Source organism: Myotis daubentonii, chromosome 16 (genome assembly GCF_963259705.1).
Source record: "Myotis daubentonii chromosome 16, mMyoDau2.1, whole genome shotgun sequence".
Lineage (NCBI taxonomy): Eukaryota > Metazoa > Chordata > Mammalia > Chiroptera > Vespertilionidae > Myotis > Myotis daubentonii.
In genome coordinates this window covers 54,347,000-54,360,956 of record NC_081855.1, presented here as the reverse complement: position 1 = coordinate 54,360,956, position 13,957 = coordinate 54,347,000, and the positions used below count along the sequence as shown (strand labels likewise).

Here is a 13,957-nt window from a genome sequence, read left to right as displayed (position 1 = left end):
GGGATGGGTAGCCAGGAGGCGAGGGAATGATGCCCAGGGGATGACAGGCTTAGGGAGCAGGCCCGGCCCAGAGGGAGTGCCCTGCTGGTGGCTCACCGGATCTCGTGCAGCTTCACGATCTCGTTGCTGACCACCACAAGGACCAGGGACAGGCAGCCCAGGAGCCACGTCAGCAGAGGCACGTCCTCCAGGCCAAAGTGGACGCGGCTGTCCCTGTGCGTCCACAGCTGCAGGTCAACCGCCGTCTGGACCACCTGCCCCAGCAGCCTGCAGGAGGGGGTGGCAGCGCCGGGTCAACCTGGGACTTCTCGCTCCCTTCCCTGCTTTTCTCAGTACAGCAGTAGCTCAAGAAGGGCACCCTTCAATCTCCACCCAAACCCCACCCTCAAGTCATAGTAGCCCTGCCCCAGCCCCGCCCCCTCCTCCAGCTGAGCCACACTCACACCACGGGCACCGTCACGGACCACCAGAGGTTGGTCAAGGGGCTCTTTCTCCACAGGGGCTTGGTGCGATGCACGTGGGTGACAGAAATGAAGACTGGAGAAAATGGGATCAGAGGGGGCGTCAGACTTGCCACGGCCCAAGGCCTGGTCCCCGGGGCACCCCACCAGCCACCACTGGCCCCCTTCCGGGAGCCCTTACCGGTGTGCAGGACGATCAGGGCGGCAGTGAGCTTCTGAGCCAGAAGCAGCCCATTGGCAAAGTCATCAAACCAGGCTGGAGCCGTGTCTGCATGGCTGCCAAAGCAAGATGTGCACTCAGCCCTCCCCGGGCCCTGCGGAGGTGGCCTGGGGGCGAGGTGGGCCGGGGCGGGACTCACCTGGGCAGCATGATGGAGGAGCAGTTGGTGAGGTTGCGGGCCCGGGAGCTGTCACAGAAGCTCTGCAATGTGAAGCCAAAGCAGATGAGGCACGAGCCGATGGTGAGACTGAACTTGAGCAAGAAACAGAGCAGGAAGTAGTGCTGGGTCTGTGGGAAGAAGGAGCCTGTCACTCCAGAGGCCACGGCCCCTCCGGCACTCGGCACTCGGATGCAACAGGCTCTTCGTGAGTGGGCAGCCCGGATGGGGGAACGGAGCAGGGACTGCCCACCCCGGCGAGGATCTTTCCCAGCTCTGTCCCCCCTCCTCCCTTTGGTGGGGGGCATTGTGGCGGAGGCCCATCTGATCACTCCCTGCCTCAAGGATCAGCCTCTTCTATGCTCGTTCCTGGGAAAGGCCCGGGCTCCCAGGTCCACTTCGCTTACCTTCTTAGGAATGGAGAGAAGGTTTTTCCCTGTTGCCACAGACATGACGGAGCTATGGGGGGGCTTCCCCAGCAGAGAGATGCTGAAAAGCAGAGACTGGGTGAAGGGCGGCGCCATGACCCTCTGTCTCCCAATTCCCATGTGAGAAGCCTTTTTGGAGTCTTGGGTCAGGGTTGGTGGGCAGGAGGGATAAGACAAAGGAGCACCCACCACAACACACACACACACACACACACCTCACACACACCCATGCTCCCTCTGCGAGAGGAGGTGAGCACTGAGCAGGGCTCCCCGAACCCGGGCTCCTGGGGTGCTCGGTGACCTCCCACCCCGTCTGCCTGGGCACAGAGGGCCGGCCGGCTTCTCACCTGAGCAGGGGATAGCAAAAGCAGGACAGCCACAGGATGTCGGTGGTACTGAGCAGCGGTGGCAGCTGGACTAGGCAAGAGAGGAACTGGGCCAGGAGAGCCCCGGAAGCCCGGTTAGGTTCTGACAAACAGGACTGGGAGCCCCGAGGCTGCCTCGCCCTGGGCCCAGACAGCCGCTCACGTCCTGGCCTCGTGGAGCTGGGGCTGGAGGGGACACTGTTCTGCTCAGGGGTCATCTCCAAAAGCCCAGCGGTGTCAGGGGGGCTCTGGGGGCCCCTAGGCTATGCTGCATCCTCCCAGCTCCCAACTGGCCTCAGACGCTGGTCCTTGAAAAGAAGCAGGCGGGGAGGGGACACTGTCTGCACTGGCCCGGCTCACCTGGATGACCACGAGAGACAGCTGGCACTGCAGCAGGAAGAGGAAGCACTTGCGAATGCCGTAGGTGGCATGCCGAGCCTAGGGGCCGGGAAGGACAGACTGTGGCCTCGCTCAGACCCTATAGCCGACCAACCTCAGCCAGGAGCCAGATGCCCCAATGCTCCTGCAAACCAAGCCGCCCGCCCGGGAGAGCTTCGCCCGGAGGCAACCCAGATGGATCCGGTGTCCTGATAGCCTGAGCAGGGGATAGCAAAAGCAGGACATGCCCCACCCAAGCAGGCCCTGCACCCCCGCTCCCACCACCAGCCCAAGCCCCCACCTGCTCGATGAGGCGGATGATACTGATGGTCTCCTCCTGGCGGAAGGCCAGGGAGCAGGGCAGGCTGTTGAGCTGCCCCGAGAGCTGCAGGGGGGAAAGGCCATCCGAGGCCTGGGCCATGTTGGTGCTGGTGGCATAGCCGAAGGTCTCCCAGGAGCAGCGGGATGGGTACAGGGGGTCCAGGGCAATGCTGAGCAGCACAGGGGGAAGCGTACCCATCAGCTGTACTTCGAGAGACCCCATCTCCCACAGGACGGGGCGAGCACCTGCTCCCTCTTCTCCCCACCATGCCCAGGTCCCTTGGTCCCCTCAACCGGGGCAAGATCGGCCATAATATACGCCCCAGCCCCATTGCAAACCCAATCTGGGGTTCCCGGGAGGCAGAGGCGGTGCCCCTGACCTGATGTCGCTCTGGAGGAAGAGGCAGCTGTTCCGCAGGTTGGCAGAGCTGCCCAGGCAGCAGGTCACCTCCCCGTACTCCTGCATGATCTTGATCATCTCACACATGGCTGAGGGCAGAGTCGGTCACAAATCAGGCAGGCGGAGCCCCATGCAGGGCACTGGGCAGAGACCCCCAGGACAGGAGGAGACAGGAAGTGGGCTCCCCCTTTGTGACTATCCTACCCAATCCTCTGACACTCCTCTGACTCCCCAGAATGGCACGCCCATGACTCCAGCCCACTAGACTCCCCAGCTCCTCCCAGCCCAGTTGCTTTTGCTCCCTGCAGGGGAAGCCCACACTTCCTCAAGAGCTCACGGGGTCCCAGGCCTTGTCAGCGCTCAGTGGAAGGGAACGGGCTGCCCGAGTCACTGTGGCCACAGTACTCACTCTCGGGGGTACAGTCAGTGAACAGGGGCACTAGCAGGGGCACGTTGTCGATGTTCTGCAGGTGGGGCCGCACCTGGTGGATGCCCCGGGGCAGCTTGGCCTGGAGAAAAAGCAGAGATGCCCATGACCCTCCCTCCTCTGCCATGTGCCACTTCCAGGGGCCGGGGGCGCAGACCTGCTGTCGTACCCGGTTGCAGTCCTCCAGGAAGCTGGGGAGGTCACTGTCCGTAGGCTGGAAGCTGATGAGGTCAGAATGGCCCTCCTCCATCATCAGGAGCCCTTCTGCATCATCTCGGGACACTGTGGGGATGAAAGGCCATCCCTAACCTTGGGGCCAGCCTTCTGGAGGCCTTTCCTTGCCCTGCAAATGGCATGGAACTTCCTGCCTGCAGGTCCCCTCTCCTCCCCTGTCAGCTGCTGTTACCACAGGGAGATCTGAGCCATTTTCCAAGGGAATGTATGTATCAGGAGGGCTCTATGGGGCTCTTTCTGGAATAGCTCCAAGGTGGGGGGAGTCACCCACCCCCACCTTGTCCCCACCACAAACCTTTGCCCTCACCCTGATTCAGGTCATCGTGCAGGGAGCCAGCGTGGCTGGGGCTGGAGGGGGGGATCTCGGAGCCAGGCATGTCCCCATTGGGTGTGAGGGAGATGTGGCAGTTCCAGCCTGTCTCCAGGCCCATCTTCTCTGCAAACACCTGCAGAAGGCAGATGGCCATGAACGAGGGGCCCTGAAGCCCGTGGGAACAAGGATTGGTGGCGGCAGGGGGGGCGGCTCTCCCCACCTTGCTTTTGAGCTCATCCTCCAAAGAGAAGTAGACGAAGCGAATGCAGGCATTGACCAGCCCGTCGATGAGGCGCACGACGTCCAGCCGGGCCTGGTACTGGGAGGACACCATGCCCATGAAGATCTGGCCGCTCAGGGCCTGCATGCAGTCTTCCTTCTCCAGCACCTCCCCGATCCCTTCTTCAGGTCGGCACAAGGCACCAAGACCAGCCAGGACACGGCCCAGTCAGGACACCCGGAACCAGCAAATTCCAGGAGGCAGCCCAGGGCCACACACACAGATGCCACACCCAAATCAAAGAGCACGCGGGCCCCCGCGGACCACACACAGCCACGCACGCACACGGCCGGGGCACATGGAGGAGCCAACAGACACAGGAGAAAAGACAATGAAAGGCACTCATCAGTCCGGTGACAATCCCCCTGAGTGACAACAGCCCAGCCCTGGTCTGGGCAAGGGGGCTGGCCCCACCCTTGGCAACGGCTTCAATTCATCGTCTCTCAGATCATAAGACCCCATGAGTTTGGCCGAGAGGAGGGTGGGGGTCAGTGGAGCTCTGAGTCCCTCTGTCCCTGCAGGGTCTGGGACCTGGCCTTGGTCTGACTCAGAGAGGCTCATGCCTCTATTGTGTAACTCTCACAGAAAGCGGTTTTCTATGTCGTCCCACTGGAGTGTCACAAGAAACCCGTGAGGAAGCACCAGTTTATACGGGAGAAGACAAAGGGACTCCCCCCACATCACCAGATAGTGACTGCCCCCCTGGGCGTTCCAGGCCCAGGGCTGTGCCCGCTGTCCCCTCTGCCCTCGGGAAGCCCTTCCCACTCTGGCCCCCACAGGACGGCCGCGCACGGTACCATCGGAGCTCCAGCTGTTGTGGCGGGTGCTCAGCTTGATGGGGGTGGTGCTGGGCAGCTCGCACAGGGTGAAGATGCTGCTCTGGCCCGGCGCCTGCACCAGCTCGATGCACTTGCCATTAAGCTGGGAGGACAGGCTGCAGCTCATGGGCTTATAGGCGAAGGCGGAGCAGTAGCCAGACAGGCAGGCGCGCTGGTAGAAATCCAGCACTTTCTTTCTGCCAGGGAAGCAGGGTGGAAGTGAGGCGAGTGGTCCTGGGACACCCCAGGACTGTGAGCAGGAAGGCAGACCGCCTGAGCCCAATGCTCTGGCCCCTCACCCACCTGTCGGAACCCGAAAGAGGGTAGATGTCAGCTCCATCCCAGAAGTCTGTGCAGGCCTCCAAGACCACGTCTGCTGTGCCATGGGACAGCATCTGTTCTGTGCCTGCGGGGAGTGAATAAAAAGGCCAGACCATCAGTGCCCAAGCCACCCCTGCTGCTCACTGTGACCTCACAGGTAGCACTGCCATCGTGGGGTGGAGGGAACGAGCCAGGCCTGGCCGTAGCGAGCCTGTGTAGAACGCTGCTGGGCTTGTTATGCAGGCACTAAGCTGCCCATCCTTCAGACAGTCCCATCCTCTGTGACTGCCACCATCCCAGCCTGGTTCCCCAAACCAATCCCTGCCACATCTGAGGTCTTAAGAAGCTGCCTGGTGCTCATCTACTCATCCCAAAAAGGGACGAGGAGGGCAGAGCCTTGGCCCAAGCTGCTGGAAGGTTTGTCCTGATGTGGGCCAAGCACGGGAGGCTCACTGGTGGTGGTGTCCTTGATGAAGAGGCTGATCATGTGGCTGAGCGGGGGGCGCCGCTTGGTGACACAGGACAGCCTCCCCAGGGAGCTCTCCTTCACCATCTCGGCACTGGGGAGGCGATAGAGCGCCAGGTGGTTCTGCTGCTTGAAGAGCTCCTTGGCCCCAGGAGTGAAGCCTGCAGGGGGAGGGCAGCAGTCAGGGCCTCTGGGAGAAAGCCCAGCCACTGCGCCTGCCCCCCGCCCTCCACCTCAGGGGACGAAATCCATGCTGGCTGGCCCCTTCCACCCCTCCACCCCCAGTTCTGTTCTCAGATTGGGAAGCAGTCAGACAGCAGTGCCTGTTAAAGGGCAAGGACCAGGAGCTAGGAGGCTTCCCGGCGATCTCGGTAAACGCCATGCCTGGGACTGTTCTGTCTGGAGTGGGTGGCCACGCACCGATGAGGCGGGCGAGCTCGCAGAGCCCCCAGGGCACGTGGACGGGCAGCACGGCGCTGTGGCTCTCCTGCAGGGCGATGTTGCACAGGTGGTCGGAGAAGCGGCACAGCCGCTCGGTGACGCTGGCGTTGCACAGGTTCAGCAGCACGTTGAGGCCCAAGGGCTTGAGGGAGGTGAGGTGCAGCTGCCAGTTGGAGTCATCAAACTGGATGCAGGGGGGGTTCTGCTGGTCCTGCGACAGGCTCAGCATCTCCAAGTGGTAGTCACACACGAAGTCCTCCGCCTCGTAGGGCTCGCTCTCCAGCCCAGGCTGCGTCTGGGGGCAACGTGGAGGGGACGGGGGCCTCAGACTGGGACGGGTGTGGGGTGCTCCTGAGAGAAGACCCCCCCTTCCCAGCACAGCATGCTCACACTTCCCCAGCCCTCCCAGAAATCCCCGCCTTGTCTTTCTTGAGTTCCTGGCTGCTTCTGGATCTTGTGCCCAATGACACTGGCAATACCTAAGAAGCAGGTGAACAGTCCAAGGAGGAAACAACGAAGGACCTTTCTCAGGGAAAATATTTTCGAGGGAGGCACGGGCAGGCCGTGGCTAGGAGGAAGGGGCCTCCCCGCACCAATGGCCAGCAGCGAGATCCAGGGGGAGGGGGGGCAAGGGCCGACTTCACAGGGGAGCCGCGGGCGAAGCCACAGGAGGTGCCCTGCCAGGCCAAGCCTGGGGACCTGAGAAGCTGTGCTTCCGGCGCCACCCACCAGGCTGGCTGCACCCCTCGGGCCCCTGCAGCAGGGGAGGCTGGACGCCCTGAGCCTGACCGCGGGGGCTGCTCTCCGCCCCCCTCACCTTGCCGGGCTCATCCTCACAGCCCTCTGGGTCCCTGTTGAAGCTCACGTTCGAGCCGGACGGGTGTTTGCTGTGGCCGTGCGCTCTGTGGTGAGAGCAGGGCTCAGGGACCTTGGGGCCGTCAGCAGGCCAGTCGCCGCGCTCCTGCTCATTGGCCAGGTGCAGCGTGGTGTTCAGGGAGCCAGCCAGGAGGGCATCCCGTTCGTGGGGCTGAGGAGAGCAAGGGGTACAGGCCTCAGACCCGGGTCCCGACGGCTGCCTGGACCCGGGAGGCAGGGGGCTGACGTCCCCTCTGCCTTGTGGGGGCTCTGCCTGCACTGCTCAGAGGCAGATCCTAATGGTGCCCGCGCCCGCCTTCTCCCTTAGCCTCGCCCTCCCTGAGGCCCCCGCCGCACCTCCTCCTCCACCTCGGGGTGGCAGAAGGAGCGGGTGGACAGGTCATCCGTCAGGTCCTCGTGGCTGCTGTGCGGAGGCTCCACCTTCCCGCTGAAGAACAGCACGGTCTCTGGGCTGGGATTTGGCCACGACAGGATCCCCTGTTTGTCCACACAGCACAGGACCTGGGGGAGAGATGGTGGGGGAGACGGGCTTGGCATTCCCCAACCTGCCAGGGGCCGTGGAGGGGCAGACAGGCACCCAGGTGCGGCAGGAAGCAGGCCTGCTGCGGCGGGCCCTCCCGCAGGGCCCCTCACCGTGACGGAGCCCAGGCTGTGCAGCAGGCTGGAGCTGTGGCTCAGCGTGGACGACGTCCCCTGGATCACCCGCAGGAAGTGGCCCCAAATGCTGCGCAGCATTTCCTGGTGGGAGAAAGTCCGTTTGGGACTCAGCCACATTTCCCAGGCGAGAGCCTCTGGGGTCACCAGAGGCAACGGTCCAGGGGCACCCGGAAGCTGGGGTGCGGAGGCATTTGTCCGGGCAGGGCAGTGACACACTGCCTGTGTGAGATGAGGACTCGGGGCTCTGAGAGCCTCCTGGAGGCTAGAAGGTCATAAAGTGGGGGCGTCCAGGGTTCCAGAAGGGACCTGGGGCAGGATCGGCCCGGTGCGTGTACCTGAGTGGACACGGCTTCTGTGTAGCTGCTGAGAGTATCCTCTGAGAACTTGGCCAGCTGCATGGAGAGAAGGGGGAGCTCAGGGAAGGCACCGCCCTCACACAGGCCTCCAAGCTGCAGGTGGGGCCCCACACCAGCAAGGCTCCCAACATCTGGGCAAAGGACGGCCCCAGGCAGCCCCGGTCCCCTGTGTGCTGAGAGCCGGAGGCACTCACACCCCCGGGCCTGGCCTGGAGGCTCTTCTGGGTGGAAAGGGGCCCGCACTCCCACTCCTGTCCCTGTTCACTGGGGCAGAGCCGACTCCCTCTTAGTTCCTGTCTTGGTTCCTTTTGCACGTGCCCCCAGATGCCTTGGGAAAACCTACCAGAGAGCTGGGGGAGCCCTTGCTCATCTGGGCCAGGACCCGGGCTTCTCCGCAGGCGGTTGCCAGGACCCAGAGGACTGGAAAGAGCAGGGGGAGGATGGGCAGGACGCCATTCACCTGCGAGAGAGGGACCCACACTGAGGGCTCTGGAAGAGCGACTAGCCCCAGAGAGGGCGGACAGGGCTGGGGTGAGGGGACAGGACAGCTGTCGGGGGCAGGGAGGGAGGAAGGGGAAGCAGGTGTTCTTAAGCTGAAGCCTAAGGGGCCCCTGGCTGCAGAGAAGGAGGGACAGCCAGGGAACATGAGGGGACTCGGCCACCAGGGAAGGAGGAAAGCAGGCCGAGAGGAAAGGAGGGGGTTACCTGTAGCTGGAGGAGGGTGTACTGCCAGGACGTGACCCCGGGGGCGCGCAGCATGAAGCGCAGGGCATTGGTGATGAGGAAGCTGGCCTGTTGGGAGGGGGAGAGGTGCAGCCTTAACCCCCCAACCCCAGGGAAGACCCAGGCTCTGAGGCTCCCCTTCCTCTGCCCACTCACCCCCCGACACTGGCTGGCTCACTCTGGGACCCCCGCCTCCACTCCCACACTCACCTGAGCTGGCCCTGAGGCTCCCCCACTTCCCTCTCCCCTGCCCTGGCGCCCCACCTCACGCACCAGGACCACAGGCATGGCGTAGTGCAGCATCACCGACTGCACCGTGAACCTCTCGTTGTCCAGAGCAGTGATGGGGCGGGACAGGGCCATGTCCAGGCACCATCTGCAGAAAGAGGTGACCCGATGCTCAAGGGAAAGGCCAGAAACGCGCACCTTCACTGAGCACCTGCACTGAGCATCCCAGAGGCCTGCGATTCCCTCCTATTCCTCAGCCCCAGCCAGTTGGCCGGGGAGAGTAGCCTGTGCTGGCCTCCAGAGCTCGAACTGGGAGGGGAGCCATCACTGGGCTCAGAGTGCTCACAAGATGCTAAAGAGAGGAACCTACAGAGGGCCTGGCCTAAGGGGCCTCGAATGGACAGGCTCCTTCTTTGTCCCCCACCCCCAGCTCACAGAGGCACTGGGGAAGAGGAGAGGTCAGGGGTGCGGGGAGCAGGAGAAAGGCAGGGCAGCACCCCTACCTGATGTTGTCAATCACGGGGGTCTCAAGGACACGGAACAGCCGGTGCTGCTGGGGGTTCTGCGGCCCTTTCTTCAGCTCTCCCCGGGGGGAGGGCGGTGGCGAGAAAGGGGGAAACAGGTCTCCGGGCTCCAAGACGATGTGCTCATCATCCTGCCAGGGACAGAGGGGAGGAGGGGAGGGTGAGGAAAGGCTGCTCTCGGAGGCCCCTCTCCTTGACAACTCCAGCGAAGTGGGGACATCCACGGGGTTAGGGCCCATCAGTTAGCAGAGTCAGCTGGGGCGGGGCCTGTAGGACTGGATTCCTGGTGGTTTGAGGATCAGAGAAGAAAGAACAGGACACAGTGGAGAAAGATGTCCCAGCCCTTCTTTGTTCCCCAAGAAGCTGGGAGCTGGCCTCCGGGAGCTTCAGGATTAAGACTGGGACCCCCCACCGCTGCCTGTGGACTCTCCCGCTGCATTTCCAGGGAAGGAGAAAAGTCTCGCGCTACCTTGATCCCCCTCAGAGAGGCGAACGATTCCTGGCCAGGCCTCAGAGCTATGATGTCTCCTTCTACCAACAGGCTAACTGGCAGGTTGACCAGATGTCCATCTCTGTAGGCCCAATGCAGGGACCAGGACGGTGCAAAGGGCATGTGGAGGTCGGGGTACATGGCATCTGGCCACTTGATCTCCTTGCCATCCTTGAGGGCATCTGATGAGAACGGAAAGAGGGAGACCACCTGACCCAGGGCCCCAGCCAGACCCAGCACCGCGGAGCTTAGCCTGCCCATGAAGCCTCTCTGAAATCCTGCATCCTTTCCAACACTTCCCCTCTTTCAAGGCTGAAGCCTTTCCCAACCACTCAGCCCAGGCACTTCCACCTCCTCTGAACACTGAAGCTCTTATTCTCTGTTTCCTTGTTCCTTTCAGATACATTTCACAACCATTGCTGAGGGTGTGCTGGGCCCCGTGCAAAGGACAAAGGTGAGGACGCCACAGTCCCTGCCTTGAGGAGCCACCACCTAAGAGGGGGAGTGAGACACGTGAGCAGATAACTCCAAATAAGGCAAACACACAGGCTAAGAGTGTTAGGGAACGTCCCGGAGCTGCAGGAGCACAGAGCTGGGGCAATCAGGGGTGGCTTCATGGAAGAGGGAGCACTGAGGATGGGCCTTGAAGAATGGCGAGGTTTCTGTCAGCCGGAGGTTGTGAGGGAAAAGCATGCTGGGTGAGGGACAGCAGGACAAAGGCACTGGAGCAGGGAAGTCCTCAGTGGGCTGGGAAGTGGGGAGGGGGAGTGGCTTTAACGTGAGGATGAGGAGCAAGAGAAGAGGCTGGAGGAAAAGGTCAGAGCTTGTGCCAGAGGTTCTGGGGAGCCACTGATAATGGCTTCGATAAACAGGAGGGAGCCACCGATGGTTCCTGAGCAAAGACTAGCTCCCCGAGAGCAGGACCCATCTTTCCCGGTCACCGCTGCACTCCCAGTGCCTACAAGGCTGCAATGAGTGAATCATATCACGTTCTCAGGGCTGCAACCCCCACTGCCCAGGAGAAAGGTCTCATGAGAGGAGATGCTGTTCTCTTACAAGACCACACGCTCCGGGAAGCAGGACCCACTGTCTCCAAAGAGCCTGATGCGGTCTCCATCCACGGCCCGGGCTGCAGGAGCACTGGCCGCGGCGGGATGAGCAGGAACCCGCCTGCCTGCGCTGTTCCCTTCTCCTTTAGGAGCTGGACTGCCCCACCCTGAGCTCCCGGCTCGCTTCCCAGCCCCAATCCTCAGGCTTCTCTGGTCCATTATCCCGCCTCCCCCGGCCCAGAACCAGCAGACAGGGCCGACTTGGAAGAGAAAATCTGACTGTCCTGCCAAGGGAGAGGGTCTTCCCTATTAGTCTCCCAATGGACAGCGAGCCTGCAAGCCAACTGGCTGCTATTAGCCTTCCGGCTTGCCCGGGCCACTGCCTGGGCACCCACAGCGGCCCCACGGCTCTCACTGTCCTGCTTAAAAGTGCGCAGGGCATCCTGCCAACTCGCTGGATGCCCAGAGCCCCCAGAATGCCAACCAGAGGCAACGCCTATGTGCTGGGGCTCAGGAGGGGAGTCCTTCCTCTGACCCATCACAAAGCGCCTTTCGCCTGGCCGTTGGTCTCACCTTGGATTTGGTCGATGATCCCTCGGAGCCTCCACTCCACCTCCCGACGTTTCAGCCGATCTTGCCGTGCGATGAGGATGAGGTTGAGAAGCAGCAAGAGAAACAGCGCCGAGGCATTCACCAGCTCCACCCCGTGGCTGGCGGGAAGGTGAGGGCTACTCACACCAGCCCGGCCAACACAGGGCCCTGACTCCAGTCACAGCCCACCCAGTCCCCCTGCAAGAGTGTCGAGTCTGGTTCCACCACCAACTAGCCAAGGGACTAGGATCCCTACACAGCTCAGGCGCCGGCTGTGGGGGCAGCTTTGGGGGAGCAGCCCATCTCCCCTGGGATGTCGTAGGCGGGACGGCAGACTCAGCTGAGGCAGGAGAGGGAAGGCCCAGAGCCCGGGGTAGGAGAGGCTGGGCAGGAGCCAGTACCTGCCGGCCGGCTGGCCCCCGTAGCAGCCCAGCAGCAGCAGCACCGCCAGCAGCATGAGCGAGGCGCCCGGCCAGTGGAAACAGGAGCAGCGGTTACTGTGATGCAGGAAGCTGCTCCTCCACATCTCCTGGGGGTGGGGGGGCGGACAGGGGCCGAGGGGTGAGAGGCCGGGACAAGGTCGTGGGAAGGGGCCGCCTTCCCCCCACACCCACCGACCCAGCCCCTGTGGCTGCCTCTGTCTTCTCGTTTTGGTCTTGGCTGGGGTCCAGCCGGTTGGGCTCCTGCAGCGGGAGGGGTCAGGACATGACTCTGGAAGGAAGCCCGGCTTCTTTCGGAAAATCCGTGATGCCTCGCTGGGCCCCCAGGCCCTGAGAATGGGCCCCAGGCTCCTCTGCCCTCCCCCCCAGGCTCGGCCTACCTTCCAGGTGAGGCACTTCTTCTGCTCCCTCAGGTGTCCCTCCAGCACCGCCTCCAGCTGCTCCTTCAGGATGCTGAGGGCCTTCCGCGTGGACAGGCCCAGGGCCAAGGGGGGCTCGCCCTGCAGGGAAGCCAGAAGTGCTCAGCATGGCCCCAGAGGCCGCCCCCTTCCCAGGCCCCGCCTCCCTCCCCCCCCCTCCTCCCCTCTTCCTCCACTAGCCCTTCCCTCGGGGTGTAAGCATGTTCCAATCTCCACTAAACTAAAGGACAGTCAAGTACACAGCCTCCTGCTCTTAAAGCCAAGTTTAAAACAAAACTTCCCATACTCAGTGCTTTCTGGCCCACCTTTCACTTGACTTTCACCCCACTGCCACCAGCCCCTCCCAGCCCATCAGATGCTGTCACTGCTGACCTCCCCGTCTACCTCACCGCTGCTGCTTCAGATTCCATTATACCAGAAGGTGGGGTGGGGGGAGGGGGGGAGAGACACTATCAGGGAGATACTAGCACTTCATTGTTCCTAGAGGCAAATTTAGGGAGAAAAACCCATCTTCTGTAACCACCATTTCATAAAAAGAGGGGATTACAACCACCAGGAAGGACACATCTCGGAAAAAGGGCAGCTGTGCCCAAGAAAGGACCGAGAACTGCTACGCCTCCTCCCTTCTCTCTGAGGATGGGGGGCAGGAGAGTCCCCGGGTGACACTGGGGACGACCTACGGTCCTATGTGACCCCTGGCCCAGCCTCTCTCCTCCTTGAAACCCCCATTGCTGCTTTCTCCTTCTCTGACTGTTGTTTTCCCTCCATCTACCCCACAGTCCATCCTGCCACAGCCGACCCGGGTACTGAGCTGCCTCACAGCTGTTTCCCAGGCACCGGAGTCCATATGTCCAACACCTGAAATCGCCACCTGGCTTCCGCCAGAGTCCACACGCCTGCCGTCACCATCTCGCTAGGCACCCAGGCCAGAGCTGGAACCCCCTTGACCAGACCCCGCCCTCCCCTTCCCACCCCCCAATTGCTACCTTCAGTCTCTACCTTGTCCAAACCAACTGCAACACCCACGGAGTGAGCGTGTCCCATCACCTGACCCCCTTACCTTTAATATCCAGTGAGCCCTGAGCTCACCCCGCACTCTGCCGGCTTCTCCAGCCCCCTCCTGCCATTCCGGAGGCAGGCCACGCTCCTCCCGCTCATGTGCACATGCCTGTGTTTTCTCAGCCAAGAACACACTCCTCGCCCCGACAACTGCTACTTCTCTTTCAAGACTCAAACATCACCGGCTCTGGGAAATGTTCCCCAGACCCAGGGCTGCGCTTACGGGGAGTTTTGTACCCGACAGCACCCTGGGCAGCCGGCTCACGGCTGGCCTCGTTCAGAGCCGTCCTTCTAGATTGCCTGGCCTGGTTCTCCCCTACACTGCCAGCTCCTGGACAACAGGCACTGATCCTTCCATCTCCACACCCGCCCACCCGCTGCTGGGACAGTGCCCAGCACGCAGCGGCGGCTCGGCGCATCCTCCCTGAGTGAGTGATGAATGATGAATGAATGGGCACACAGGTAGCTTCACAGATCCCACTGACGCCTTATCAGGGGCTATCAACCCAGGATGT

At 62.4% G+C, this 13,957-nt stretch overlaps 1 protein-coding gene across 10 annotated transcripts in view; it reads right to left on the bottom strand.

Annotated features, from left to right (window-relative positions):
- TMEM94 (transmembrane protein 94) overlaps window positions 1-13,957 on the bottom strand; it is a 31,404-nt gene that overhangs the window by 1,191 nt on the left and 16,256 nt on the right. For 3 of the 10 annotated variants that reach the window (XM_059671218.1, XM_059671219.1, XM_059671213.1), the window contains 29 exons: window positions 12,345-12,464; window positions 11,926-12,053; window positions 11,507-11,643; window positions 9,864-10,066; window positions 9,374-9,525; window positions 8,916-9,018; window positions 8,625-8,711; window positions 8,263-8,379; window positions 7,899-7,955; window positions 7,540-7,644; window positions 7,243-7,407; window positions 6,848-7,057; window positions 6,010-6,325; window positions 5,577-5,750; window positions 5,106-5,208; window positions 4,782-4,999; window positions 3,925-4,106; window positions 3,687-3,837; window positions 3,327-3,439; window positions 3,140-3,239; window positions 2,711-2,819; window positions 2,311-2,500; window positions 1,992-2,069; window positions 1,614-1,699; window positions 1,246-1,327; window positions 821-969; window positions 643-737; window positions 444-537; window positions 97-267 (listed from right to left, as the gene is read on the bottom strand). In XM_059671218.1, the coding sequence (XP_059527201.1) occupies window positions 97-267; window positions 444-537; window positions 643-737; window positions 821-969; window positions 1,246-1,327; window positions 1,614-1,699; window positions 1,992-2,069; window positions 2,311-2,500; window positions 2,711-2,819; window positions 3,140-3,239; window positions 3,327-3,439; window positions 3,687-3,837; window positions 3,925-4,106; window positions 4,782-4,999; window positions 5,106-5,208; window positions 5,577-5,750; window positions 6,010-6,325; window positions 6,848-7,057; window positions 7,243-7,407; window positions 7,540-7,644; window positions 7,899-7,955; window positions 8,263-8,379; window positions 8,625-8,711; window positions 8,916-9,018; window positions 9,374-9,525; window positions 9,864-10,066; window positions 11,507-11,643; window positions 11,926-12,053; window positions 12,345-12,464 (3,995 nt within the window). The remainder of the gene's footprint in view (window positions 1-96; window positions 268-443; window positions 538-642; window positions 738-820; window positions 970-1,245; window positions 1,328-1,613; window positions 1,700-1,991; window positions 2,070-2,310; window positions 2,501-2,710; window positions 2,820-3,139; window positions 3,240-3,326; window positions 3,440-3,686; window positions 3,838-3,924; window positions 4,107-4,781; window positions 5,000-5,105; window positions 5,209-5,576; window positions 5,751-6,009; window positions 6,326-6,847; window positions 7,058-7,242; window positions 7,408-7,539; window positions 7,645-7,898; window positions 7,956-8,262; window positions 8,380-8,624; window positions 8,712-8,915; window positions 9,019-9,373; window positions 9,526-9,863; window positions 10,067-11,506; window positions 11,644-11,925; window positions 12,054-12,344; window positions 12,465-13,957) is intronic. The other 7 variants (XM_059671220.1, XM_059671215.1, XM_059671223.1 and 4 more) reach the window with 5 other exon arrangements.